This window comes from Salvia miltiorrhiza, chromosome 2 (genome assembly GCF_028751815.1).
Source record: "Salvia miltiorrhiza cultivar Shanhuang (shh) chromosome 2, IMPLAD_Smil_shh, whole genome shotgun sequence".
Taxonomy (NCBI): Eukaryota; Viridiplantae; Streptophyta; class Magnoliopsida; order Lamiales; family Lamiaceae; genus Salvia; species Salvia miltiorrhiza.
In genome coordinates, this window is record NC_080388.1 from 32,898,679 (window position 1) to 32,916,876 (window position 18,198).

General features: G+C 40.1%; 4 protein-coding genes across 7 annotated transcripts; 1 reads left to right on the top strand and 3 right to left on the bottom strand.

Moving 5' to 3' along the window:
* Positions 1-1,228: 1,228 nt before the first annotated feature.
* On the top strand, positions 1,229-6,137 carry LOC131012058 (stress response protein NST1). The gene is made up of 7 exons (XM_057939961.1): positions 1,229-1,282; positions 3,462-3,683; positions 4,133-4,479; positions 4,562-4,614; positions 4,932-4,969; positions 5,312-5,735; positions 5,825-6,137. The coding sequence occupies exons 2-7, from the start codon at positions 3,667-3,669 to the stop codon at positions 5,996-5,998; spliced, it is 1,053 nt and encodes a 350-aa protein (XP_057795944.1). The 5' UTR covers positions 1,229-1,282; positions 3,462-3,666; the 3' UTR covers positions 5,999-6,137.
* A 682-nt stretch (positions 6,138-6,819) lies between these two features.
* LOC131012059 (multiple organellar RNA editing factor 8, chloroplastic/mitochondrial) lies at positions 6,820-9,694 on the bottom strand. Its single transcript, XM_057939962.1, has 4 exons — positions 9,146-9,694; positions 8,292-8,389; positions 8,132-8,197; positions 6,820-7,715 (listed from the first exon to the last, which is right to left on the bottom strand). Exons 1-4 carry the CDS (start codon positions 9,547-9,549, stop codon positions 7,033-7,035), a joined length of 1,251 nt encoding a protein of 416 aa, XP_057795945.1. The 5' UTR covers positions 9,550-9,694; the 3' UTR covers positions 6,820-7,032.
* Positions 9,695-11,582: 1,888 nt separating this feature from the next.
* Positions 11,583-13,454, bottom strand: LOC131008323 (NDR1/HIN1-like protein 10). The gene is made up of 2 exons (XM_057935208.1): positions 13,442-13,454; positions 11,583-12,427 (listed from the first exon to the last, which is right to left on the bottom strand). The coding sequence occupies exons 1-2, from the start codon at positions 13,452-13,454 to the stop codon at positions 11,583-11,585; spliced, it is 858 nt and encodes a 285-aa protein (XP_057791191.1).
* A 486-nt stretch (positions 13,455-13,940) lies between these two features.
* LOC131012060 (uncharacterized) lies at positions 13,941-16,168 on the bottom strand. 4 transcript variants are annotated; one of them, XM_057939963.1, is made up of 3 exons: positions 15,839-16,168; positions 15,480-15,547; positions 13,941-14,922 (listed from the first exon to the last, which is right to left on the bottom strand). In XM_057939963.1, exons 1-3 carry the CDS (start codon positions 16,044-16,046, stop codon positions 14,089-14,091), a joined length of 1,110 nt encoding a protein of 369 aa, XP_057795946.1. In that variant the 5' UTR covers positions 16,047-16,168; the 3' UTR covers positions 13,941-14,088. The 4 variants fall into 4 exon arrangements, with proteins under 4 accessions (XP_057795946.1, XP_057795947.1, XP_057795948.1 ...); XM_057939964.1 differs by having other exon boundaries at positions 15,480-15,533; positions 15,839-16,164; XM_057939965.1 differs by having other exon boundaries at positions 15,480-15,616; positions 15,839-16,163.
* Positions 16,169-18,198: the final 2,030 nt, after the last annotated feature.

Here is an 18,198-nt window from a genome sequence, read left to right on the forward strand (position 1 = left end):
GCTGGTTCGAACAACGACATCAACGTTCTCAACCAGTCGCCTTTCTACGCCGACGTGTTGGATGGAAAGGCCCCGCATGTGCTCTTTCAGGCGAACCATCGCTACTACTTGTGCGACGGCATATATCCGGAGTGGCGTTGCTTCGTCAAGAGTCCACCGATGGCGACAAATTAAAAGGAGGCGAGGTTCAAGAAGATGCAAAAATCGGCACGAAAGGATGTCGAACGTGCCTTTGGAGTCCTTCAAGCTCGGTGGGGAATCATTCGCAGTCCCGCGCGGAATTGGTACCTGGAGCACCTCCGGGACATTATGTTGTGTTGCATCATTCTCCACAACATGATTGTGGAGCACGAAGGTGAAGGAGCAACCAATTGGATAGATGACGACGCGGGACATGGGGCGTCTAGCAGTGACTCGACGGAGAATGGTTGAGCAACCCCAGTTTCCTTCGAGAAATATGTGCAAAGAGATACCCTTCTCCGAGATAGGCAGTTGCACCCGCGCTCCAATATGATTTGATGGAGCATGTTTGGGCACGTTTCGGACCTCTAGGGCCGGAATAGTTATTTGTAGGATTTGTTTTTATTTTATTAAGTTTTATGTAATTTTTAGGATTTCAAAATTAATGCAATTTAAATTTGAAGACAATTGCGTGATTTAAATTTATGAAATTAAACTTAAATGAAAAATGGAAAAATCAAAACTAAAAAAATCATGTAGGCTATCATGCAACCCCAATGCAGCCTCTTTACACCATGTGGTCCCCCCTCATAAAGTAAGCTATCATGTAACACCAATGCGGATGTCTTATGTTATAACTTATAAGCTCAATTACCCAAACCCTTTGACAACTTATAAGTTCTTAACAAACTACATCTTATAAGTTCCTGAAATATCTTATAAAGTTTCGAAAATTAATAAGCTCTTTGAAATAAGCTTAGGCAAATACCCTCTAAATTGGTGTGACGGAGGAAATACTTATTTTTGTACATAATAATTAATACTATTATGTTACTTTGTTAATAATTTACATTTAAGTGAAGTAAATAATACTTTTAAGTTAATTATCACCATTAAGCTTTGATTAAATCATAATCAAGTCACCACTTAAATAATTGTATCACCATTAAGCATAATCAAATTGTTATGCAGTTCACCTAGTAGACATAATCAACTGAATTATAGTATAACTTAATTAAATTAATTATTTATTTTGTAGATGGAGGCCCATTTGTTCTTACTCATCCCTCTCGACCTTTCTCTGCAAATATGCACGTCTCAAGTAGGGATGACAATTTACCCGCGGGTAATGGATATCCGCGAAAACACGAACCTATTAGGGTGGGTTTGAGAGGCATTTGATATCTACGGATAGTTTCGTGGTTGCAATTCACTATCCATTTAGTTCGTGGGTATGGGTTTGGATACTTACTATCCATACCCGCGAAACCCGATTACCCGCAAAAAATACCCGTCATATATCCGTGAAATACCCACAAAATATATTTAAAATATGGACTTTAGATTTACATACTTAAATATGGGCCACCAGGCCCACCACATTTTAGATTTAAAATATATTTGAACTATGTTATTTGTGTTGATTTTTTTTTTTGTATTAAATTTGTTATAAATTTATATTTAAATTCTATTTCGCGGGTGACGGATACCCGCCGGATAGCGGGTTCGCGGATACCCACTACCCAGCGGGTATCCGCGGGTGGCGGGTTTAGATACCATTTGATATTCATGGATAGTTTCGTGGTTAAAATCACTATCCATTTAGTTCGTGAGTATGAGTATGGATAGTCACTATCCGTACCCGTCGTACCCGATTGACATCCCTAGTCTCAAGGCTTCATACTCCACAGGTATTAGAGCATCCATAACGCTTACACGATAGAGCTTACACGATAGCCCTATCGTGTAACCGTTGCAGACTCGGGTTACACGAGGGCTACACGTTCTATCGTGTAGCCCAATTTCTCGATAGTGTAAGGCGCGTGCGATGCACGCGCCTATTTAAAAAAAAAAAATTGGATTTGACTGTTGACTCCTCGGTTTGCGTGTTTTTTTGATCGTTCAATTTTTTTTTTCCTTTCTTTTCTTCTATTTATTCTTCTTCTTCCTCATTTTTTTTCCCTACGCCCTCACTTCTTCTTCTTCATCTTCTTCATTTCTTCCTCTCTCTACACCCCATGGATCCAAACAACCCAAATTACTATGATCTAAATTGGTGTCCCGATCTATCCGACGAATATCATCCCGATTTATCGGGATGTAACTTGGGGGATGCTCCTCAGGCCGGCGAGGAGATGCCTTCGGCCCATAGTGCTGCCAAACCGAAGAAAGGCAACCGAAGGAAAGAAGTCGCCCACAAGATCCGACATGACAGGCCGGCGTCGGTGGCGGAGGAGGAGGGGGCGGAGGATGACGGAGGTAAGACTACCCGTCATACCTACACCACTGAGGAGACGGACATCATCGTCCAAATTTGGATGGAGGAGACAAACGACGCCATCCGTGGGACAAATCAAAAGGGGTTCGAGTACTGGAAGAGGATCGTCGCCCGTGTCAACCCCCTCATCGGCGCCCACCTCAAAGTTCGTCAGATTCAAGGGCACTGGACCCGAGTGGCCCAAGAGGTGCGGTTGTGGGAAAGTATTTGGGTGGAGGCGCGCAGCAAGTGGCCGTCCGGCCATTCTGACGATATGCTCCGGGACAAGGCCCAAACTCTTTTCAAAAGTCGGAGCGCAAATAACGCCTCCTTCAACTACTGGAATGCGTGGAGAATTCTCCGGAACAACCACAAGTTCAAGTCGATGTACCTCGAGGGAGACGTGCATTCCTCCAAGAGGACAAAGACGACAGAGGAGGGCGCCTTCACCACCTCGGCGTCAGGCGAGGAGATCTCGTCTGCCCGGCCGATTGGGAACAAGGCGGCGAAGGCGGCGGCAAGGGCGGCGAAAGCGAAGGGGAAGGGGAAGGCGACGGCAAGCTCCGAGCAGTCATCGGAGTACAAAGAGGCATTGTATCGGTCCGATCAGAACTTGAAAAATATCACGGCCGAATATGCCAAAAAGAACGAGCTCAAGGAGAGGGAGCTCGACATGCAACTCCTCAGTCTGGATACATCGCATATGAGCGATGTACAGAGGATGGCCCACGAGCACATGGTACAAGAAATGCTCAAGCGTCGTGGCCTTATCTTATCTAGACTAGGAGTTTAATTTATGTAATTTAAATTATGTTTTTAATTTTTTTTTAATGTAATTTTTAGGTTTTTTATTTGAATGAAATTTTAATTATTAGTCAAATGTGTTATTTAAATTTGAGCAATTAAATTTAAGTAAAAAGCATAAAAATGGAAACTAATTCTATCATGTAAGCTATCATGTAACCCCACTGCAGCATCTTTACACCATGTGGTCCCCCCATCATAAAGTAGACTATCATGTAAGCTATCATGTAACCCCATTGCGGATGCTCTTAGAAAACCGTAAACCGATCTGGCTAGCAAAAAGGTGAATCGAAAGCGGTCTGACACGTGTTCGAATCCCAAGGCAGAAGGTGTAGCTAAAGAAGATATATGTGCGGGTGCGGCCACCAACACCAGAAAAGTCTTCAGTCTTGCGACGTCTGCTACATCTACCTACACATTTTGCAATGTTCAACACTCCATTGTAAGCGCTAATTCTCATTTTCTCAAACTGAATTGGAATTCTAATTGATTTTGAATTTGTTCAAGATGAGATTGTTCTTTTTGTCCATGTGAAACGGAGCTGTGAATTTTTTGGATGAGAAACTACTCCATTATTTTTCTTGATGCACCTTTGTACCTTACTATGCTGTGAATGGATTATTTGCCCGCTTAAAATTGGGATATGACGGGAAGATTAGATTTTGTAGCTCTTAAATAAAATGTTAATAGGTTAACTTCTTCCTAATAATGGCTTCTGTGCAAAGTGGGCTTTTTCATGATTCTGATTTGATTTGTAGCTGTTCAATAAAAGATAAATATTATGAGGAAAAGTTGGTTTCATGATTATGAACTGTGTGTTTTGTTATTACGGATGGTGTGACAGTAATGGTGCTTGCTTGTAATGTGAAGTATATGATGGATTATTGACAGGAAGCTTTATGTTTCTCGAATTCGTATCAACTCTGCACCCCGATTTGTTCCCCCAAATTTGGGCTGTGTGATTGGGCAGGCAAGAAATTCAGAATTTAGTGCATCCCTTGTGAAGAATGTATCTCCCTATACCGGCATTGGCCTTTCAGTTTCGTGTAAACGACTATACTCGTGTAGAGCTGTTAAAAAGGACCCTAATAGAAGGGCCATACAATCTGATTTTTCAGAGAAGGCCAATGCTACTGTAAACATCGATAGCAAGGATGATAAGGAGACGCAGACGGATAAGACTAGTCATGGAAACAAAGGGAGAGTTCCATGGAACAAAGGACTAAAACACAGTGAAGGTATCTGTTTTAGGAGTTCATCCTATAGGAAATTTGTTTTTATAGGTTTTGTGAGGTCTAATCTTTGCAATGGATCATGCAGAAACTCGTGAGAGAATCAGGCGTAACACAAAAGAAGCCTTGAAAGACCCCAAGGTGAAGTCATGTAAGAATCAGTCAATTTGGATTACAATGTATTCTCTGCTTTGTGAAACGAGTTTCAACGTTCCTCTTAGTTATGTTGAGAAGTATTCTCTTTGTCAGCTTATGGATTCGTATAACACTTCTGAAATAGATAATTTGCTGCTCCACTTCCTTTCGTCGTTTATGTTCTAGAACTAAAATGGCTGTATTTTAGCACTTAAAGCAATTTACAGTAACTCTTTCATTTTCCAGTCGATTTCAGTTCATAGTTAAGTTTGCTTCAAGGATTAGTGTATCTTCTTCTCTTTGATGTCCTTGCTTTTTTACAGGTAAGAAAGAAGATGTCTGAAGCTCCTCGAGTTCTCAGGTGATCTCTCACTTCTTCAATTCATTTCATTGTAAGAAATCGATATCATGTCATAAAAATGTATTGCTTTACATCGGCTGCATAAATCTTCCTCCTACAACTACAAAGATGATGCTAATCAGAAATCCATAATTTATGCCAATAATGTTCCTAAAAATTCCCCCATTCTATTGGCTAATTTCGTTCTCAATTTTCCTGATTGTTCCTCTTTCTGTATCACAGTCCACATATTGATAAATCCATTATATGTTTTGATTGTTCGACTATGAAGTCACCGTCCGCCCAGGAGGCATTACCTTGTTTGGTCTTTTGAAGCTGGTCTTTTATCTTTAACTTGTATAGTAATCAGACGAAAGTAAAGATACGTGCGTCCCTCACAAAGTTATGGGGAAGGCGCCTAAGATTGAAGAGGTCGAGAGAGAAGTTCTTGCAGTTGTGGGGTGAAAGCATTGCATTAGCTGCTAAGAAAGGAGGGGTGGATCAGCAAGAACTGGAATGGGACAGCTATGAACAATTTAAACGAGAAGTAGCCCTCCAGAATGCGGAGGAAGCAAAGATGAAAGAGCTGGCACGTGTACGGAAGGAGAGAGCAGCAAAAGTGAAAGCAGCGTTAAAGACGGCGAGGCTGGCTGAGAAGAAAAGGGAACGGGAAGAAAATGCTAAAGTTCGACAAGAATGTACTAGAAAGAGGAACAAATGGTCGAAAGAAGAGAAAGAAAAACTGGTTGAATTTGAGGAGGAAAAACTCAAGGAGAGACTAATGAAGGTAAAAAGCAATGGACTTATAATTTCATGAATATCTGTTTTTCCCTCTAATCTAACCAATGGAAACATGTTGGTTGATGGTGTAAATAGATTCAGAGAAAGAAATCGAGAATCTCAGTGGTAAGCAGCGAGCATGAACGAAGGTGGGAGAAATTCGAGGTGGATCTTGCAGAGGGGAAGCACTTGCACAAGGATATTTCACTTGCGGATCAGATTCGTTTTGCTAAGAAGAGAAGAGCACAACTCATGCTTGACAAGCTTTGAGAAGACTCACTTTTTAATGTATTTCTTGCTCATCTATTAATTCTTTCCTTCAGTTTTAGCTATGCAAATTCCATAAACGAATTCTGAATCTGTTTTTTCAATTTCTCAAAATATAATATACCATCTAATCCAGACTCTAGAGTCGAACAAGAGTACAAGATCCAACTTAGTTAATCAAAACAAAGTAAAAAAGTTTTGGGTTAATAGTGTTTTATGTATCGAACTGTCGGCGTTTTCCACGAAAGGTCTTAAAAAAATTTCGAATTTTCAGTTTTTTTCATAAAATATCTCGCTATACAAAATTCGATGACAAAAGGATGAATTATCTTGCCGAAAGAAATATTTTGAGAACTGTCATTGTTGGAAAACCATATTAGGAACCACCATTGTTGGAAAACGCTGAAAGTTCGGAATTTTGTCATCTTTCCGTTATCGAATTTTGTATAGCGGGACATTTTATGGAAAAAAAATTGAAAGTTCGAAGTTTTTTAGGACAAAATAAAAGTTTGGGACATTTTATAAAAAACGCTAAAAGTTTGGAACATAAAACACTATTAACCCATAAATTTTCTTTTATTGTTTTTCTTATTTTTAAATTAACAAGAAATAAATATATGAGTTCGGAACTGATATTGGGAAAAACCAAATGGGATGAGACTTGATTTCAATTTTCTATAACGGAGCTGATACCGTAGTCTTGTTCATTCGAGTTGCTACATTTTAAACATGTTTATGGTTCCGAACAAGTCAGGCAGTATATGATTCTCGCCATCTGCTTGCATACCACAAATTAATTCCCAAGATCCATCAACAACGAGAAATTATTCCGAAATTTAGAGATTAAATTAAACAATGGATAAGTGGAGATGGTTCAGCAGATAATAGCTCATCAAAACATCATTTGAGTTGAAAAGCTAAGCATTTTTCACATTCTAATTGACTAGGAGCATATTAATAAACCACCACCGCAGCAGAGCAACCTCCCAAGAAACATAACAGTAACGAAACTGAGTTCATCTCAATATACACACGTCTCAGTAGTTTGAAGATGGGGGGAAATCTCTTCCTGGGATGTTCTGGCCTTGTGAAGGGTTTCCGGCATTCGGACCATAAGCATTCTGATAGCTGGGAGTGAAGTTGTTCTGAGTCGGGCCAGGACCATATCCTGCACTCGGGCCAAAGTTGCCAGAATTTGGTCCTGGGCCAAATCCTCTGTTATCTCCACCGGGATAGTTCTGGTTCTGGTTCTGGTTCTGGTAGGGGCTTCCACCACCTGCATTTGCATAGGGAGTCTGATTCGGTCCAGGTCCAGGTTGGTATGGCGCTCCACTGTTTGGACCGGGGCCCTGCTGGAAGTTCGATGGATTGTTTGGTGGTGGTGGCCTCGAATAGTTTCCAGGGTTGTTTGGAGGCGGGCCACCCCCATAGTTAGGCTGTCCTCCCATGTTGGGTCCAGGATTAGGAGCATTAGCTGGTGGCGGACCTCCACTGTAGTTGCCGCCTGGGCCTCCACCGTAGTTGCCGCCTGGGCCTCCAGGACTGCCTCCAGCGTTCTGACCTTGCACTTCTCTTCTACGCTCAAAATTTCTGGATCTGTCAAAGTTCCGAGGCCTGTCGTTACGCCTGTTCCTCTCGTTAGCCCGAGCATTGTTTCTCACCCATTCCTCATGATATTTAGGATCATATGGAACAGCCTGCCCGTTGATAAATGGTTCACCTGCATTAAAAGATCACAGCATCAGAAATGATCTCGCCACACTAGAACTGGATAAGAACTCTATCCACAATCCAGCCAAGTTAAACTAGATTATTGGATCAAGAAAATCACAACACCATTTGATAAGAATAAACACCAGAAAGCAGCTTTCTATTGCTTTTCCCGCAGAAAGAATGTCTTCTATTTATTGTAAAACATCAGAAGAATGAGACTGTCGTGACAAAGTGGGGACAAAAACGAGGAGCTAGTGAAAGAAACTTTGAAATGTGATATTACAAATTATACCAGGTAGCATTTCATAATGGATGAATGTGACTGAGAACTAAAGACTAATGAAAAACTTTAAATGAAGAACACAAAGCATAAAGTCCTCTGCAAAAAATCATAGCAAATAAATATAACATGGAATTCTATACCTCCATAGTCCTTGTTTTTAACATCCAAGTACGAATCAGGAAGCACCCAGCGAACCATTGGCAGCTCTGCAGCCAAATAGCCAATAAGTTGTTGAATCAAGTATAACAAATTCCACAAACACTAACTTCAACAGAAAGCACCAATAAATGAACCCTTTACCTTTTAACTTGTAAGAGAGTTCTTCCGAGACAAGTGCTCCAAATGCATAGTAGTGCCTTGTTGAGACGGAATATATTTTCATCCTTGCTTCTTGCTCACTAAAATTTCAAAAGTTCACAAACCATTAACATAGAAAGAAACAAAAGTATATCCATTCATCTGATAGTTCTAGGCAGAACAAGTCAAAGCTGATGTGCGATAAACAGCATGTAATGCTAATTAATCAAAACTCAAGAAATATCAGACTGTTCACCCCTAAAGAACAATCAATACATTTGGCAAAGAACAAAAAACTCACTGCCAAAACCTTAAAACAATTAAAATTCAAGACACATACTCAGACATAAGCAGGAAACAAAAGCACATTACCAACCAACAATTAATTTCACTCAGAACAGGAGAATATAATGATAAGCAAATCAAGTCATACTAGTTCGCAATCACTACTCATCAGCATGTAAAAGTCACTAATCAAAACTGAAAAGCTAACTGTCTTATTAACTCCTAAAGCACATCAATATGTTTTGAAAAGTAATGCAAACTCATGCTCAAGAACCCAAAACCTAGATATATAGAGCGCACACGCAATTTTCTTAACAAAAGAACCCCTCGCCGCATCATTTCCAACATTCAATACCACTTTCATCATATTCAGTAACCTCAAAATCCACATTTACGGTTTTCCACATAACGCAAGGCACTATTAATCATTAAAATACAGAACAGCACACTAGACATCGACATCAAATCGCAAGCATTTCAATGAACATCAGTAAAATATTTTGTTTCCACAATTCACACAAAAAATTCACAAAATACAACTTAGATATTAAATAAGCCTAAAATTGTCAAACCTGCCAACCACCGTAGCAAGCGTCTTAATGTAGCTGTCGATGATTTCATCTCTAGTCGGATCGCCCTCCGGCTTCTCCACAACCACAAGCCAGTGCTCGAAATCACACCCGTCGAGCAGAATCGTCTCCTTTGGGGGGCGATTCGACCAGTTAGGGTTCGGATCATTCAGAGACGACTCAGTCTGCCGAGTCGAGAACGCCCTGGTGGAAATCGCCGGAAGCAGGCGGCGGAAATAGGAAGCGGAAGCCGCGGCCACGATGGGGCGGAGGCGGAATAGAAATGATGAGGAATTCGGCAGAACGGCGGATGACGTGGCAGAAGCAGCGCCGCAGGAGTGAAAGAAGGCCGATGAGAGAGGCGGCTTGGTGGTGAGCAGGGAGCGGGCGAGAAATCGCGTCGCCATTTTCGCGGAGTGAGGGTTTCGCAGTCGATAAACCCTAGCGATAGAGTGGGAGCCGACTAGAATGGAGGGTTTTGGCTCGTGGGGTATAAATACACACAACTTATCAAAAGGCCCCTGAATTTTCTAAATATTGCCAAATCAGTTATTCATGCATTATATATAGGTTGTTTCATTTTATTTAGTTGAGAAAATAACAAGATTGCTCTTCTTTGGTAAAAAACAAAAACAAAAACAGAAAAAGATGGAAAATATCTGGTAAGCAAGAACTGAAATGTAGGTCACGTTAAATGTTCCATGTTTCACTATGCATCGCGTAAATTCATAAAAGTAGTCACTAATAAAATAAAATTCACTCATCATTTTTATGATATAGATTTTTTGAAAGTCACTAATGTTGGACACGAAACTGTATATACATATAGGCATGTGATGCAATTTTCAAAAATGTATGATTGTATATACAATATTGTATTATTTTATAAAATACATAAATATTACGGTACTACCTAATCTTGGCTATATTATGAATTAACACTGGCTCGTTTTGCTATTTCTTTTTCTAATATAATGATCTGAAAGTCGGGATTCCCTTCCTACCTTCTCGATATTGCTCGCTTTGATTTATCTTAAGGGCAAAGGTGCAGATTGCCCCTTGAACTACACCCCCTAGAGCTTTTAGCCCCCCATTCTCGGTCAAGGCGCGTTGACCTCCCTGAACTCTCGAAAGAAGGGTGCAGATTGCCCCCTGCGTTAAACGACTGTTACACGCCGTTAACTTAATTTTTTTTAAAAAAAATTCTAGTGGGCTCCACCCCCAACTAGGGTTGTAATCGAATCGAATCGAAGCGAATATCAACATATTCGATTCGTATTCGTGAAATGATACTATTATTCGATTCGTGATTCGATTCGAGTTCGAATATTAAATTTGATTCGTTATTCGATTCGTTGATATTTTCGAGTTATTCGATTCGATTCGAGTATTCGATTCGTTTTATAATAGTTCCTTAATTTTTTTTTTCCCAATACTCGATTCGAATATTCGATTCGAGTATTCGACTTGTATTCTATATTATTCGATTCGAAAATATTCGATTCGAAAATCTGAAGTGAAAGCTCTGCGGCCGGCAGGGTACGGCGGCGCGGACCGCGCGGCGATGCAGATTCAGGCGCGACGAGGGGTGCAGATGCAGGCGGTGCAGGCGGCGCGGCGACGCTGTGCAAGCTCTGGAGCAGGCGGCGCGCGGTGCAATCTCTGCAGCAGGCGGCGAGCAGATCTGCGCGCGGTGCAATCTCTGGAGCAGATGCAGGCGGCGAGCAGATCTGCAATCTCTGGAGCAGATCTGCGACGCGGTGCAATCTCTGGAGCTGGCGGCGATGCAGATGCAGGCGGCGACGCGACAACCAGCAGATGTAGGCGCGACGAGCGGCGCGGTGCAGGCGACGCGATTCAGGTGCAGGCGGCGCGGTGCAAGCTCTGGGGAATTGCAAGCGCAGATCTGCGGTGGGGGTGGAGCGGCGCGGACCGCGCGGTGGTGGAGAGAAGGCACGGTGTTGGAGGCTTGGAGTTGGAGCTGTGCGGCGCTGATTTGAGGAATGAGGAGGCGCTGATTAATAAGTTTAGTGAATTAGGGTTTAGCTTTTACTTTTCAGTATATTCAATAATTTAAAATAAAAAATTATATATATATATATATATATATATATATATTTTTATCGAATCGAATAACTACGAATATCGAATCGAATATCAATATTTCATATAAGTATTTGAATAATAATCGAATCGAATCGAATATTTGTTATCGAATACGAATCGAATAATTTCGAATACGAATCAGGCAATTTCGAATCGAATCTCGAATCGAGCAAAAATATTCGATTCATTTACAACCCTACCCCCAACCAGCAACAGAACGGACCGGAGCAAATCTGCAGCGGCGGCTCCTTCTTGGCCGGCCGCTGCCGGAAACGCGAGAGAGGGATGAGGGGGAGGTTAGTAGCGGGGGAGACGCTCCATCCTTGGCCGTCTGCTATCGGAGATGCGAGAGAGAGAGGGAGGACAGATGGGAGGCAGTGGCGAGAGCGGAGGGATGTGAGGGGTACGACGGCTGGCAATTCTCGTCGGAGAAGTGAGCAATGGCGGAGAGAGAGAGAGAGAGCGGTGAGAAACAGAGAGAGATGAGCGATGAGAGTGGAGAGAATGGGGAGGGGAATCGATTTTGATGATTAAGTGAGAGAGGGAAGGCCCCGACGCGGCACTGCCTCGGTTCACCGGTTAACACCCCCGATCTCCCACTAGTCGGCAGTCCAAGAACTAGATCCCCACAGAACACCTTCAGAAACCTCCTTCGAGTCATCCACACCTTGGCCTCAAACCTAACCCTAGAAAGCATCCTCAAATTGAAATTCACATTGTCATTCTTCCCCCTCTCGCCAGTAATCTCGTCCACCGCCACCTTCTCCAGAAAACTCCCTGCCGCCGCGAATCTCGCCGTCAGAGAGGTCTCGTTCTTCGTGCCTTGATAGAAGGGCGCGACGGTGGTCTCGGAGAGGGAATACGATTGGTAGTAAATCGCGGTCTCAATGTGATCGTAGCCGAGCTTCATCTTCTTGTTAGGGTTTTTGGCGGTCAGCTTGATCTCGGAGGTGAAGGAGATGAGCAAGTCGTTGTCAAGCGTGAAAATGGAGATAGACAAGGAGTCGACTCGAAACTCGGGAAGCTGGGGGCGGAGGATGAGCCAGACGATGAAGGTGACTGTGCCGAAGATGACGATGAGGCCGATCACAAAAGCGAAGATGCGGCGGAGGCAGGTGGCGCGGCGGACGGACTCGGCGTCGTATTGGTAGTTCTGCTGTTGGTTGGGGATAAAGCCCACTAGAAAATTAAAAAAAAAAAATTAAGTTAACAGCGTGTAACAGCCGTTTAACGCAGGGGGCAATCTGCACCCTTCTTTCGAGAGTTCAGGGAGGTCAACGCGCCTTGACCGAGAATGGGGGGCTAAAAGCTCTAGGGGGTGTAGTTCAAGGGGCAATCTGCACCTTTGCCCTTATCTTAATATAAGCTCATTTTTCGCCTTAACATAAAAAGGGTAAATATTATGAAAACTCATAAACTATATCCACTTTATCAAAAATACTCTGAGACTTTTGAAATGTTCTCTAAAGCCTCAAACTATCAGGTTTTTTTATTAAATATATCCCGCATCTATTTTTCGGTTACAGAAACGTGATGTGGCTCGCCGGATGCCACACTGTAATTTATATTCTATTTTTTTATTAACATGGAAAAATTGACTTCGTTTCGTACGATATTCTATCGTGTTTATTCCTAATTCTATAATGTTAGCGTAAATTTCAAACACGATATAAGTGAATTTTAAATTTTAGAGTGAATTGTTTTAAATGATATGGTACGAAACGACGTCGTTTTTGCCATTGCATTTTAAAAAATAGAATATAAATTACATTGTGGCATCCGGCGAGCCACATCACGTTTTTGTAACCGAAAAATAGATGCGGGATATATTTGATAAAAACCTGATAGTTTGAGGGTTTAGATAACATTTTGAAAGTTTCAAAGTATTTTTGATAAAACAGATATACGTTAGGGGTTTTCATGATATTTACTCAAATAAAAATGAGTTTGAAATAGTTCCTTCGTTTTTATATAGAAAAATGATAATAGTTCCTTCGTAATACACCAACTTTTTTTTTCACATTACTACTTGTTATTCACTAGCAAGTAGCAATCACTTCATGAAAAATTAACTGAAGGAACTAATCAATTTTATTAATATACTGATCCACTCTCAGGCTCTCAGCTATTCTAAATGGTACTACCATATAAACCAGTCTATATTTCACAGAAATGGATTTGCATATTATATACATCTATGACACATCTTAATGTAGATTTATTTTCCTAATAATTTATATTAAATGCGTAATATCACAAGAGTTTTCGTTATTGTTTTATGGTATGAAAATGGTCTCCATAAAATAGTACTCCCTCCGTCCCCAAAATAAGTTCCTCATTGGGGACGGCACGGATTTTAAGAAAAAATGGTAAAGTGTATTGATAGTGGAGAAAAATATGTTATAATTAATATTGAGAGTGGTGAAAATGTGAAAAAGTGTTATAATTAGTATTGAGAGTAGTGAAAAAATGAAAAGTAAGAATAAACAAAGTATTATTAGTGGTGGGGTAGTTGTCCAAAAATGAAAAGAAAGAAAGATGAACTTATTTGGGAGACGTCCCAAAAAGAAAAAAGAAAAACTTATTTCAGAAATGGAGGGAGTATTAATCACAACTACATTCTTAACAGAACACGACGCCCAATGTTTATTTCATCTTGTAAAATTTATACAAGATTATTTCGACACCAAGATTTTTCAATGACGTATTTGTAATTTTATTGCTAAAGAGTAACTTTAGTGCAAGGTGTATATCCTTATCCCTAGCCACACCTTGGGTGTGGCAACTTCATACAAGCCAAATTACAACAATTTCAAGCTAGAAAACTCTACACAAAGCTTTCACATATTCGAGCCATACCGCAAGGGATGACGACGATGCAGCACTCGTTGCAGCCAGCGCCTGCGCGGCTCCGGTGGCAAGCAGACGAAGCACTCTCTTTCTCCGGCATCCTGCAAAATCTCGAAAGCATCCAAGTACATCTCGCTTGACTGAGGGATATCCTCCATCTCATTCAAGCACTTGAGAGCAGCAGATATCGAGTGATCGGTAGCACCAACGGCCAACGGCTGAGGCGATAGCACTGGGACTTTCCCATTGTTGAGTTCCACGAGCTTAGCTACACACGTCCTGAATTCGTTCATCCACGCGTCTCCTCTAGGTTGAGACTTCAACGCAGGTTGCTGGGGAAGTTTACTCCGTAAAGGCAACGGTGTTTGAGTTCCATAGTCATCTTCGGCTGTCTTGAAAGATGGAGGTTCGAGATTACCAAGCCTCTCCGGTGGTAGCAGTTCGATCTCAACATCCATGCATTGTTGGGAGGAGGCTTGCTCGTATTTCCATGGAGCAAGACCATTTCTGTGTTCCACGCTGCTCCCTCTCGGATAGCTCGATATTGTCACTATCTTATTATCTCTGTCTTTCTTGTAGACGGGGCAGATCCTGGCATCTATGTGGCGTTTCAGATGAGTCGTCCCACTTCTGCTCGAGCAAGTGAATAGCTTCCGGCAGTGATTACACTGGCATTTCTCGCACGTTCCATCCTCCTGAATAACCTTTGTGAAATGCTGCCAAACTTCGGACCTCAACTTCCCATCTCGTTTTCGCTTGTCCCCAACGCTTGCTTCGGAGTTATAGTTTATCTCCAGATCAGTTTCGTTGTTAGTATCTTCGATCTACACACAAGAACAGAAACCAACCTAAGCAGATACCAAATGCCAATCGGATTAACTAAGAACCTTCAACAACCGAGCAACACAAGATACGACAAGTATCGTAAAATTCAGTATGAACCAGTCTAATGCTTTAGCAACATAAGATACAATAGTCTAAACTTCAACTCACGCAAAGGCAACTTACAGATTACAAGTAACAAAGATTGTTCTTTGATATATCACATTATCACCAACTATGGCAAATATCATAAAATTCAGTACAAGCCAGTCTCAGTGATACAGCACCATAAACAGCCTTGACTTTAGCTGTTTTCTTTATTACAATTGTTTACTTCTGTTCAGATCTTCAAGCAGGATCTTACTATTTCCATATGTATAACATTCATATTAAGAAATAAAAATCCATCAAATTACATCATAGAGCAAAACTAAATTACAGTACCAAATTCAACAAGAACACAATCACCAGCTAGAAAAAGGTAGGAGATGAGAGGAGAGGATTAGCATGATTTTTAAAACACATTTTATGACTCATATCAGTTAGGAAAAACTCTTACTTCAGTCATCCCAATCTTCATCATTTCTTGGTCATGGTTTCCAGATCCAACTTCCTGAATAAGAAGAACTACTTCTGATAAATTCTCAACAGTATAACAGAATTCAATCAAATCAAAAACTTGTTTTCAGGTCAACTCTGTCAAATCCAACACAGGAACATAAAATTAGGCTTAAAAATAACAAAAATTCCGTTTCCTAAATACGATCATAAACAAAATCTTACAATCACGCTGCAGAATTGTAAAACTCGCAAAAATTCAATCAACGAAATATTGACTGCACAATTCTGAATCACACACAAACAGCGTAATATCACATGGAAGAAAATTCCGGAAAAAAAGAAGAAGAGTAAAATTACCATCATGCGGAGCACAACAAAGCGAAAATCGGAAATCGAATTGGGAAAATACACTACGAATTTCAGATGCAAAAACCCTAGTTGAATTTGATTCGGGCCGATATGGCAGAGAGAATGTGTAATGGGCCTGGATATGAGTTCGGGCTTGAAATTGCGTTACAATCGGCCCGGACCGGCCCAACTTACGGCCCTCCATTTCACCCACCATTATTTTAGTCCTTAAATTTCAAATTACGGATTGTTGCGATTTGATGTTTGAATTCGCAGCATAAGAATTAAGAATATTCAACTTCGGATGAGAGAGGAACATGCAACTGCAGTTGCAGATTTCGAATTTTTATTTATTAAATTTTTTAATTTAATCAGAGAATTTTGCTTCAGTTGACAGAATTTTCGATCCTCCACCGTCCATTAATAACGATGAAATAGACGTGGCCGTTAAATTTGTGCACACTGTCTCGGATTTTTTCATTCAATCTTTCAAAGGACCTTTTGTTTTTATACTAGTTTCAAAGGAATACATAATTTTAACACATATTCCCTTTTAGTTTGTTTTTATTTGATACTCCTATAAACTTATATTACTAGAAAATAGAAATTTTCAATTTCTTTTCCCAAAATAGAACAATATTAGATTCTATCAATTATATTTTAAATTATTAAAAATATTTATTTAAATAATAAAAAGTGGAAATATATAAAACTACCCACCTTTCTCAATCTTAATTTACACTATACCCACTTTTCCTAATACATTCACTCCATACCCATTGCAATAAAAAAATAATTGAAGGTACATTGAAGGTACATAGCTGGGCAGAACTATTTACTTTTTGTAGTTCCAAAGTTGTGTCAGTTGATCGATTTATGATTGGTAGTTGGGTGTAGGTGATTTTGGCATTACTATGTCTTTAATTCACCAAATTTTAAAAATTTGTTTGCGCAATCATTCTCTCTCTGCGCATACAACCCCTCTATTGCTCTCTCTCTCTCTGCGCTTCCAATCCCTCTCTTGCTCTCTCTCAAATTGTAATTTCGCCACCTTCTCTTCCCTTCAATCGGCGCCCCGGAGAGAACATGGAGGAACCAGAGGAGGTGCGTTATTTTTTCTCATGTTTTCTTGTTGTCCGTTTTTTTTCTCCTTCTTCCTTTTTTTTGAAATCTTGTTTTGAAAAAATCGTAAATTATTTTCTAATTTTTTTCCTAATTTTCCTTATCTTTATAGTTGACATCTTAATTCTAATGTTTAGTATATTTCGCAAGATTTAATATCTATACTTTGCATGTTGATATAATTTAATGAAATAATTTATTAATTGATTGCGCAAAATTGATTGAGTGTCGTATAAAATAAATGCGCAAAATTGGTTAAATGTAGTAGAAATTGAATGCACATAATTGGGACCAACTTTGCGCAAAAATAATGCGGAAGAATTAATTATTGACCAAACTCTGCGCAAAATTAAACCAACTATGCGCAGAAATTAATATCACCAACTATGCGCAAAAAATTAAACCAAACTCTGCGCAAAATTAAACCAATTAAACCAACTATGCGCAAAAATAGACCAAACTCTGCGGAAAATTAATATCGCCGAATTAAACCAACTATGCGCAAAAAATTGGGTACTCTGCTCAAACAAACCAACGATGCGGAAGAATTAAAATATGTGCATACTTACTTATAGTTTAATTCAAAGACCAACTATGCGGAATAATTAATTATTGAAATGCGCATTTTGCAATAATGCGCAAGACCAAATTGATGCGCAAAGTGAATAATGCGCAAATTGGTCATAGTTTAATTCAAGAGCAAATTGATTTGCAATTCATGTTGGTTTTTTTAAATTATTGAAATATTGGTTTTGTTATGTAGATGGCGCAATGTTTGTTTAATTGAACATATATTAATATTTTTTCCCCTTCTAACAGGGTTCTCTATTGAGGCCGACCACCATCAATGTAGTCTCGGATGTGGGCACTTATTATAAAATCAAGTATTTAGAAATGGTTAAGAGAATTTTGAAAGAAAATGGCGGTCAAGGCTTATTAGATAGATTTGTAGATGAGTGTTTTGGACATTTGTTGGATTGGAATCTAGGTCCAAAATGTGCGATGGCGGTGCATCATGTAGTTTCTCGTCAAATTAAGTCCGAAGGGAATGATCTATATTTTTTAATTAATAATACGAGGGTGCACTTTTCTAGGAGGGATTATGCTTTGGTGACTGGTCTTAAATTCGGTGATATTAATTTTGACATATCCCGTAATCATGATTTGAGTGAAGTGGAAGTGTTTACGAAATTTAATGGTGGTCAGACACATGTTAAATTGTCTTTTATCGTTGATTTTTTTGAAGA